Below are 12,398 nucleotides of genomic sequence, written 5' to 3'. Positions count from 1 at the left end.
AATGGTTTCATATTGTGATAGGAAAGTTAGAATTACAGTATGTTAAGTGTTAAACAAATTATAAATATATTTTTGAAAACCAGTCGATACCTGAAATTCTCTACAATATTCACTCTGTTTTAAAGAACATTCAATATTTCAATACTCTACATAATATATATTTTTATATTGTACGCACGGTAGGGGTATAAACATATTATTATAATTCACGATTTTCGTGCACAACAATGCGCTTAACACGTACTTAAACAATGATCGAGAAGAGTGAGAGATGGAGTGTACAGATAAAAAAAAAAAATTAAAATTAAAATGTGAAAAAAAAAAATTTGCAAAGTCCGCATTATTAAGAATAATAATAATATTGCTCGGACGTCTCCGACGATGGTGGTGGGAATAGAGTCGTCCGCGGACATGTGTGGTGGTAGCGGCAATTCGCCCTCTGGCGGGCGGGCGAGCGACATCGTCGGTTATTTTTTCCGTTCAACCGTAACCGCGCACGCGGCCACCGACGGCATCGTCGGAACTTTGGCAGTGTGGCGTGCTGATGCGTCAGTACTCGCTGGTATATCGTACTCGCTGCTACTCGGTAGTAGGTGTCGCAACTCGCAATGTGGTGCGCATCAGTACGGTTGTCGTCGTCCGCGCGTGGTGTGCCGTCCAACGTCGGGCGGCCCGGTAACGCGATATTATGGCAATAATAACAAAAATATTATTGTCTTATTAAAATAAAATTAAAAAAAAAAAGGAATATCGAAAGGTCGATTTTGTTATTCGATCTTTTTTTTTTTTATCGTTACAAAATAACATTAATTCGAATCCTGTTGGTTACTCATTATTTTCAGAATAATAATATTACTTTTATCGTTGTTTCGTTGCTCACCGTTTGTGCGGCGGCATGGTTGTTGTGACGGTGGTACAGGTGGTGGCCGTCGAACGATGAGGGGGTCACCGCATTATCATAATTACAACAACAACAACAACAACAATAACAACAACAATTCTCAACAGTATCAGCAGTACCACCAATACCATCACGGTTACGGCGGCGGCGGCAGTGGCGTCGGCAGGCGCACCCGATCGAAACACGGGTGGCCCGAAGTCGCTGTCGCCGTTTACGTGACCGTCGCCGTGGCCGTGACCGTGTGTTATTGGAACGGTCTGCGCGGCGATTTTGTGCACGACGACATACCGGCCGTGGCCATGAACGCCGACGTGCTGGGCACCGGCCCGCTGGCCCGCGTGGCCACAAACGACTTCTGGGGCACCCCGCTATCGGACCACAACAGTCACAAATCGTACCGGCCGCTGACTACGCTGACTTTCAGGTGCGCTCAATCGTAAACAAAAATATTAATACTGTCCCCTGTCACGGTGAAAGACAGAGTCTATATACAATTAAATGTCTGCAGAAAAATTGGTTTTATTATTTTTTCAAAAAGCTATTGATAGTTAACAAAATTATTCAATAATATTTTTATCGTGAAATTTACCTCAGCATCCGTTTTGGATAATTTTAATAAACAAATTATTTACACCTTTTTTTGGTATCAAATTGAGTAGATATTACATTTTTAATAATCAAAAATTAGGATTAAAGTCATTGAAATCTTGTTGAAATATGTGTATTTTATTGAATTATACAAATTTAAAAAATTGATATAGTCTAGTCTTAAACATGTAAATACTGTTTATTACTGTTAGGTTAATCTAGGGTTACTAGATAAATGCACAATATGCATATCCCCAAATACATTTATTAAACATAATATCATGTCTAAGCAGTAATTATATAACATATACTGCGTTTTTTATAGGATGTATTATCTACTGTTTATTTGTCTAGTAAACGATATTTAATTTACTTATTATGTTTTAAATAAGCAAGCCTATTAAAATAATTATATAGAAAAAAATATATGTGTCTGCAATAAATAATATTTTAAGTGAGTTACAATTTTTATAGATAATACACGTCTAAAACTCATTTTGGTGGTATAAATTATGTATTACTTAATTTTATAATAACAAAATCGATGTAAAATGTTCTAATAAATAATATTCTACAGTAATATTGTTTTTGAAAATTTTTTAGTTACTGATTTTCACTTTGGCAGAGCAAAATTATAGTAGGTATTTATCGATATTATAGACCAGTCAGCTGAGTTACAGTAGTATGAGTAGTATGACAGGTGGATTTCTTGATAAGAAAATATTGATGTTGTTTTTAACTTGTATCTATTTAATAATATTATATTATATCAATATTATCATAATATTTATAATGGAACAAAACAGATGGTCTCTCACTATCGAAAATCTAAGGGAACATTGTATTTTATAATGATATTTACCTTATCTGATTAACTGTCATATATATAATTACGTATTTTATAATACTATAATTGCATCATTACATACATACACATTGTTGCTATTTTTATAATATTTATGTATATTCTTAAAAAATGTTTTATTATAGGTACTCAATTTAAAAAAAATAAAAAATATGTTACATAAACATTGCACTTAAATATTTTTTTTTTTTATTTGAAGGCATACAATTTATTATATCAATAGTTCTAAATTCACCTTATTTTTGATAATATTTTTTATATAAAATTATCAACTAAGTTTTTATTCTTTCTGTCCATAGATGGTTAGCGTATATAATTTGTATAGTCTTTTAGCTATCATCGTGGATCTTAGCCATGGCTAACTATGTTATAAATAATAGTTCTATAATAAAATATGTTGTAAGAGGTATAGTATGTTTATGGATAAGGTCGAGTAAAATATGATGATTTTTAATTAACGGAAAAAACTTGGAATCCTTTATGTATTTAATATTATTTTCTTCAATAGTTACAAAATTGATTTTAACAGGATTTTTAAAAATATTCCAGTAACAATAAACCACGTTTTACTTTATTAAATATGATCATCAATTTGAAATAATACACGATTCTAGTGTATGCCCATTATACTGAATTCCGTTGATTGTAGAATGCGTACTATCTTAAATATGTAATATAATAATTTTACTTTAAACTATGTTCATTGACATATATTGCGGTACAAAGGTTAATATTTTACAACACCCGAGGGGACATTATGTCTTTACTATTCCATACATATGGATGACCATGGTTGTTCGTGTTTTAAGGAGAAAAATAAGTACATATTGCAGGTATAAGGTGGTATTATATTTCACAAAATTGCAGTGTGTGACGAGTAAAGAATTAATGCGTTTTAATCTGATTTAGACATTTTATCGTCACTTTAACAAATGAATAGTTGATTTTAATCGGTGGTAGATACACGTGGCAACACACTGGTGCATGCGCAGACACGTAGCAAAATAAATTATGATCGTTGCTAACTGTACTTTTGAATCCCTCAAATGACAAATATTTAAGTGTATAATATCGGATTGAGGAATTTGAGTTAGACGAACTTTAAACGTACTGAAATAAGTTTAATTTTTTTCAGTCGAAATATAAACACGTAGAAATATTATTTTATTATGTTTTAATTTATGTTATAAAATAAAGAAACTTGTTTTGAAAAGTTAAAAATCTCTTCAGTAAAAAAATATATATATATATATAACAAACTTTGTTAATGAATCAAAATTAGTTTTGAAAATAAATATTCGTCTAACCAAAGCCCTAGGCGATAGGTATATACAATATATATCATTATATGATCATATTAAAAATAATAGCTTTAGTCTCCTCAAGAGGATGTTTCATTATTGTTATTAAGTTGCCTTATATACTTGATTTTAAAAACATTAAATAAAAATTAAAAATATTAAAATATTAAATATCAAATTGTTTTATAGATAGTCATTACTATTGCCGTTGTTCATTTTTGTATAATTTGTATGAAGTGCGTTTATTACAAAATCCATTACTATTTAGATGGAAACTAGTTCAATAATATGTAAAAACTACGAATATTGATTTTTGTGTTACTTTAAATAGCTATATCTATTTTTTTCGCACTGTTTAAAAAGAAATTAGTATATAATTTTAACTACAAAATATTGTTTGCTTTAATTTATATAATTGTGTAAATTGTGTACAACTCATGTCCAACTAATGGCAATATTACGACCAAGATTATCTACCTATATGGATATTATTACTATACGTACAACTTTGTAAAGTAGAATTTAGGTTTTAGAAAGACTCGATTGTTTGAGAACCCTTAACGACTCAGCGTCGGTGTTTCTACTCCATTATAAACAGAAATTATACCATTTCAATAACTGCAATACCTATTATAGCACTGTATTATTATTTTCACATAAAATAAAATCCATACAACCGATTAACCAAATATCCAAACGAGTATTTAAAACAAAATGTTCTTGGCGCTAAAATAGAAAATTGATTTTACACTAAAAATATACTACTAAATACCATTTATTATTCGAAAAATAATTTTTATTTTTATTTATTGTTTTAAATACTTAAATTAGGTATTTAATATAATAAACATTAAAGATTATAATGATAAAATTGTATTGGTAAAATTATGTAGTAAATTAATAAATACTAACAGCTTTAGAAAATTATTATCTGAGCTGTAAAATTAATATTAATGTTGATTATAACGAAAATTCGTAGATAAAAATACAAAGCAACAATGATAACCAGTAATTTAGTTTTTTTTAAATCATTAAATTTATTTCGTTTATAAATTTGAAAGTTAATTTAACTACCTACTATCTGTTTTTAACAATTAGTCATCTTATCCATCTCATCAACTTACTCAGGTCTCCCCTATTATATTTCATTGGTATACACTTATCGATGTGTACGTAAATTTGTATAAACACGCCTGAGAAGTAATTAATTAAACAGCCACCCTCGTTTGAGATTATCCGGAGACAAAACCGGAAGTCTGGTGATTATGAAGCGTTTTGATATTACGGCCGACTAATTACTATGTCGTAGCCATTTTAATTAGTTGCTAATAGTCCGTGGTCGCCCGACCTCATCTACAGACGCCTTATCATCCATGATGTATCCGTCACTTTTTGATATACTGGAAATATATTTTAGGTACTCTTTGATTATATGTTAGTACAAATCATGTTATTTTTATTACTTAAAATATAATATTATGACAAATAATAAAAATCTTACTATTTAACTTAATAATTTAAATATTTTTAAACTTTAAAATTAAACATATGGACATATACAATTATTTAATTAAATTAAATAGTTTTTCAAAACAAAATTTATTTTGAAATTCATATACTCAATGAAATTATAATAAATATAATATACATATATGTATTTTATTATAATTTTTATCTGTTGTAAATAGTGGATTTTTTCACATGGTTATAATAAAAAAAATGTATGATATAATTTACAATGTCATTTATTACATTTTCTTGATAAAACTATTAATTTTAATAATTGTAACTAGGTATTTAAAATACTTTAGAAAAATGTTTTATGTGTTACATTTTGTAAGACGGATATAATACATTCGACTGAAGCGTCTACTTAATCTTCATTAATTTGCATTCACATGTTTATTATTTATATACAATAAAGTACTTTGTAAAACATTTTCTTGTGCCATATACTTTATTATTTATTATCAGATTTTTAACTTCAGTCCAAAATCTATGTAACATATTTGAATTACAACTTTTCAATAGCTAGTAATTGAGTTTTTTCTAGCATTAAGCACCTACTAAGTCCCTTTATTGACTATTGTAAACATATTATATTTATTCATTCTTAAAACATACAAGTTTTGTAAGATACATACTATTCTAAGTTTAGTTAAAACTTTAAGATTTCATATAAGCCCCGAGAAAGTAATGGAAATTACAAATTAACAATAACAATATTTCAGCCCGGATCCCTTTTTCCATGAAAAACAACGCAAGTGTGTCAATGATGTGACCATCCCAGTACAAGAAAAAAAACAAATGCATAACTATGACTTTAAAGAAATTTTTAAATAGATAATACTTACCGTGAAAAAGACAAACCATATATTATTGTACCTATGTTCTCCTTATGATATATATTTGTTTTTATAAAAAAAATGTTTGGATTTTTGTTATTATTTTATTATTTATTATTTTAAATTCATCAAATATAATAGGTGATATTGTGATTATTTATCTATGGTTCATATACACGGATATTATAACGGAACCTCTCATTAGTGAAAACCTCTAAATAACTGAAGTTTTTTAAGAAACCGTTCATTTCACTCTTTTTTAATGATAATAATATTTCTAATTAAATAGACATGCTTAATACTTTAAAATCGATCTCAAGATTATATCAATGTTATCATAAAATATAATAAAAGCGGGTTTAAATAATCAACTTTTTATTTAGCTTAAAGTTTTTTTTTTAATAGTTTCAATTCATAAAAATAGTATTTTGAAAAAGTAGTAAATTAGTTAAAAGTGTTTAAAGTGTGGACGAGCAGTAAGTGGTAATCCGCAAAATGTTGGTCCAATACTCTACTCAAAACAACTTTAAATACTGATAATTAATTAAATACTCACTTGAAATTCGATTTAATTAATTAAATATAAAAATATTCTGCTTCGGGATATAAAATATATATTATCTTATTATGCTATTTATAATAAAATATTTGTAGACATAATAATAGTTTTTCTAAACATTTTAGTCAATATTGTGTTATTACTCGTGCATTCATAAATGTTTTTAAATTAAAATAACATAGATTAGTTAGAATATTTTTTTTTGTATTTTTAACAATGTTAATAAACAGAGCATATATTATAACTCATACTACCTACATCTCTGTAGGGGAATTAATATACAATTGTTTACCTCTAAATGCACTTAAAAGTATTTACACTATACTTTCATTATATTCTGTATTAATTATCAATACTGTGGATAAACGCGATCAATTATTTTGATATTTCATATTAACGGTATAATTTTTGCGATAAAATCGTATAAAAAAAAAACATTAATGATATTTCATATGGTATACTGTACATAATAAAATAATAAAACTATAGTTCAATAAATTATTGATAGTTAAAAAGTACATTCATTTTTTATGCTTACATTTTTACCATGTTATAAAAAAATATGCATAAAAAGTCTATTGACTCTACAAAAAAATAATACGAAACCGTGCATCAAAGCTATCCACTAACTTTTTTTTGTTCAAAAATAAATTGTAAATCATCTATTGTTTTAAAAAACAAAAGTGTTTGACTTTTAAAAAGAATTCATGTTGAGCTTTTGATTTTATTTTCAATGAATTTTTGATTCTAAGTAAACGAGGAGTGTAATAATTTTTTCATTTTTTTTTTTTTTTTAAACACATATTTGAGACAAAGTTTAGAAGGAGTGTTTAAAAAGAATCTTTAAGAATCAAAATACATGTTTAGATGGTGCTTTAAAAAGGTCAAATTTTTATTTTTATTCAATTGTTTATCTAAGTTTATGGATAAACTTATTGACACCTATTAACAAAGCTAGTATAAATATTTCGAATTTTCAGTAAAAGTGTTTTAACCAAGATCCATTTAAAACCATTATTTGAATATCCAATAATAAATCATTTACTTTGAATTTAACATCACATCATTCACAATATGCTGCAATCTTAATCTTAGATAATATGTGTGGCGAGATGATATGATTACTTTATTTATATATTTTTTAATTTCAATCGTACGAACTAGAAACCAAGCCATAGTTAAATTTACAAATAAAAAATATCATTATAGTTGATTTTACTGTTTTATTTGTATTCAAATAAACCGTCATAATTTAATAAAGCTTGATTAGTTTGTGATAACAAAGTTGAAAGATAAATAAATTGATTAATTAAAACTATGTTTATCCGTGGTTGTTACTTATTTGAGTTATTAATATTATTATTTCTGTATATCAATATATTAAGTTATACAAATTAAATCATATATATTGGAAATTGGAATATTACACATTTTTAACATTAGAAATAATTTTTAAATTGTTTAATATACATTAATAATAAGTTATTAATTTGTTATATAGGTATAATAATGAATAATGTATAGTAGTTTTTCATAATATTTAAATATATAATTTGCTATTATAGTTTTTGTTCAAACAATGTCCATATATATTATTGACATAAATGTCTATTTTCCATTTATAAACTCAGGTACTCGTAGTATTCATATTTTAAATATTTAATAATTAATAATCAATAATATTTAGTAAAGAAATCGAGTCTTAACTTCTGAAATTTGAATAAATGAATACATAACAATAATTTTGTGTTTATTTTACCTTTTATTTTATTTCTAAATTTGGGAAAATTTGAATAGTTATGATTATTTTTCATTATATAATCTATCAAAGATTTTATGAAATCAAGTATAACATAACAGTTGTATGACTGGAGTTAATTGTTTTCTAAAAATCACATTTTTGGTTATTATTTATGTATAAAATATATATTATATGACTCAGATATTTCTTAAGACTTTTCTTTTGTGTTTAAAGACACAAAAAAAACATCCGGGATGGGTGGAAAATATCTCTAAAAACTTTTTGCAGTTATAAAATATGATTTTAGGCAAACAAAGTTTTCTTTTAAAAGAAAATAAAGGGTAAAAAGGTGTAACATTGCCATTTTTGAAAAACTGTTAAATATGGATAGAATTGTATTATAAAAAAAAAAAAAAAATGTCTATCATAAAAAATATTAAGTGTATTATAATTTTTTTAAATGTTATAAAAAAATTAATTTAATATGTCGTTATATATGGAACAAGTATTCTAATTTGACAAAGTTCTATTATCATAATTTCCAACATGAAATTTTCAAATTATCTATTCTAAATAACTGAAAATACTTTTATAAACTTTACAAATTGTTATTAATTGTAAAACTAATATATTTCTTTTTACTTAAAAACTTATCTAGCATTTCTAGCAAAATACATTTTAGTATTAGTGTATAAGCTATAATCACTTACGATAAACAATGATTAATATTATTTAGCTTTCCTTTCCTTTATTATATTGTTGTGATATTATTTTGAAATATTATAAATATAAGTTTAAATGATTATATAGTTAGAATTTATATTACAGTTCAATCAAAATAAGATTATTTTTAAAATAATAATATATAATATAAATATTATTTATACATATTATTTTATTTTATGTAAAAAATGTTTAAATTGAAATATAATGTAATGCTTTACTTATTAGATTTAGCAATTACAATAAATTAATAAAAACAAATATTTATAATATTATGTACGTTTAATGTTTATGTCTCATTTTGAAACAAACAAGTCATTATGTCATTAAATATTAAATAATGAAATTGATGTTTGTTAAAAATTTATATAGCTTATATGATCCCTTATTTTGGCCTTAAAAAAAAGTGTAAATAGAATAATAAAATATTAAAATTAGGGAGTGGTCGTTTGAAGGGAGCATCACATGTGGTAGAGAAATAAAAGAAACATAAAACATATGCATTTTGCCACGCAGAGTTAATATTTTCGGTGAGAAAATTTCACCAAAAACTCGGTCAGAATATTGAGCAGGGATAGTCCGATTACAATATTCTTTAAACTTTAGGGATTCACCCATTATAATATATCCCACGGAAGAATATGCGCATACTAAATTTTGCAGAAGCCCTTCTTTATATTTTATTTTTTTTTATTCTGTTTTGAGTTAGAGCGCTGAATAAAGTTAGAAGCAAGTCCTTCTCAATTTTCTAAAGTTTAAAAACTTTCTCATTTATTGGAAATAACTTATAATATTATTTTTATTTTAATTTATGTATAAATTTACTATGATACAATAAATCTATATTTTTTCAAATGTTATTCGTTTACATGATATAAATCTAATTTATGCTTCGTCCACACGCGATTAACATACACGATAGTGGTACTACAACAGGTGTACAGTACAAGGTAAATAGGCTATTTGATTTCAACACGCACACCTTAATGTATTAATTTCATTAAAAAATTAACTTTTCTTTAAGAATAGTTATTTAATTTAAACTAATCAGTAGATGCACACATAGTTTAATAAGCAATTGATAGAATGAATTATTTAAAATACAATAAATAATATATTATTTATTTTTTTATAAAATTGAAATATATATAATATATATCATAATACCTTATACATAAATAGTATCTAGGTACGTTATAATAATTTATTATGACGGTATTCAGTATCATTTTAATAAAGTTTTTTTTTTTACTAAAAAATATTCAAATCATTCTTTAATCGCTTGTTTTTTTTTTAGAATATGGTACACTCGCATGCATTGCATTCGCCTTCCTAACACATATCATATGAAATTGAACGTTCTGAAGAATCCATTTAACTGATTCATGCTCAATATCTCGGTTAATTTACTTATGAGTTATTATTAAATTTAAAAGTGAGAATATTATCTACTCAGTGAACTTCATCGGTTTTTATATTTAAGCTTTAAAAAGAGCAATGAAAATTTTAAAATGCACAAACAATTATAAATTTTATACTGTTCATAACTCTTTTTAAAATTAAAATATAAAAAACAAACTATAAGTTTCATTTGATAATATTCTTACTTTTTAATTTTACAATGGATAAATTTACTTTAATATTAAGCATAAAGAAGTTAAATAAATTCTTCAGAACATAAAATCTTCTATACTATATGTTTGTAAGGCGTAAACGATGTATGCAGATGTAGCGTATTCCTAAAAATGTTAAAACTTTATCCTGACATAATCCTAACACTAAATTGTATTTACAGTTATATAACGTAGATAGCCTGTTATATTCTAATTAAATTAATAAAAGTGATCAATAGAAAGCTTTAGGATTATTTGATGTTTATTCCACATATGCACATTTTAAAAGTTATCATAATATGTATTGTAAAATTTGTATACTATATATTGTATACATATATACAAGTACAGTACAGATTAGAACATTGAATTAAATTATCAAAGTATACACACACATGCAGTGATAAGGTATTATTTATCAATTTATAGTAATACAAAAAGTATAATTCAATTTGAATAATAAGAATTATTATAGTTATTAATTGTCTTAAACTTTAAAATGGTATTATACATTCTTAATACAAACTGTTAATCTATAAATAATATTTAAGTGACATATTAAATTTTGTGTACCAACTATTATATATATTACTCAATGTTCAATAAGTATTTATTTCATTATTCTCGTGACATTTATTAACTGTAATTTTTATTAAATTATTAAAATTTTAATATCTTAATTTCGTAACTTATACTGTAGTTTTTACAGCTGAGTACTGTAATACATCGTAATTTAAAAATAAAAAGTTATCACTAAGCTCTGTAAACTGTATAGTAAATATTATCTATGCACCTTATCGTTAAATAAGGTTACTATAATGGGTGTGTTAAATTTGATTTAAGTATTTAATACTAAATCATTGTATTTAAATACCAATTATAAGTGGAGATTATGCGCTTCTATTTTTTTAAGATATCTATTATATTAGTATCCTACAATTAAGGAAAGATTTAAATACCTATTAGTAAAAAAAAAGACACTGAATACAATCATAATACATTATTATAATATACCTATATAAATTAAGTTATTTATTAGTAATACTGTGGGTTTAACTTAAATTTATTTTTAACGATATTTAAATATTGTATCATATAATTAATTATTATCAATTATAATATTATGAAATGTAATATAAATGTTGTTGTTTACTTAAACATTTATAATTAGCCTCTATATTTTAATACTAATATACTATTATATAATATTGTAAGTAAATTTGAAGTATAAGTTACTTAAAATTAGTTCATATAGACTGAACATTTTATTGTATTAAGAAAATAAAAAAATGCGTCCAAAAGAGCATCAAGTCTCTGTGATTTATATTATTTTAATTACTTAAAATCCATCATTTTATTGCAATAAAAATCGTTATTTTTGGTTTAATATGATATAATATTATAATTATAATTTTATACATTTGATATGAAAAACTGATGTTGTGTAAATAATTCCAGTTTTACATAAATGTTAGGTTTTCTAGATTATTATTAAAATTACCTACTGGGAGTTGTTTTAATTTAGCACCAACTACATTTAATATTCTATCAGATTTTACTGAGTATTTGTAGTTATATTATTGGTTATAATATAAATAATTTTTTTGAAAATTACTAAATTGCTCGTATTAAAATATCTTTAATCAAAAAATTAAATTAAATTAAAATATTGTTTGTTTAATATAATAATATACAATTTTAACAAAGAATTAAAGGTTTTAATTAGGGAACAATAAGTATTATTTTGTCTTAACTACACTAA

General features: G+C 24.7%; 1 protein-coding gene across 1 annotated transcript in view; it reads left to right on the top strand.

Annotated features, from left to right (window-relative positions):
• The first annotated feature begins 544 nt into the window (after positions 1-544).
• Positions 545-12,398, top strand: part of LOC113556062 (protein O-mannosyl-transferase TMTC1-like) — a 99,034-nt gene continuing 87,180 nt past the window's right edge. The window contains exon 1 of the mRNA XM_026960785.2: positions 545-1,325. Coding sequence (XP_026816586.1) covers positions 937-1,325 — 389 coding nt within the window. The 5' untranslated portion in view covers positions 545-936. The remainder of the gene's footprint in view (positions 1,326-12,398) is intronic.

This window comes from Rhopalosiphum maidis, chromosome 1 (genome assembly GCF_003676215.2).
Source record: "Rhopalosiphum maidis isolate BTI-1 chromosome 1, ASM367621v3, whole genome shotgun sequence".
In the NCBI taxonomy this organism is placed as follows: domain Eukaryota; kingdom Metazoa; phylum Arthropoda; class Insecta; order Hemiptera; family Aphididae; genus Rhopalosiphum; species Rhopalosiphum maidis.
The sequence above is the reverse complement of the archived record's forward strand: the minus strand, read 5'-3'. Positions and strand labels throughout refer to the sequence as shown.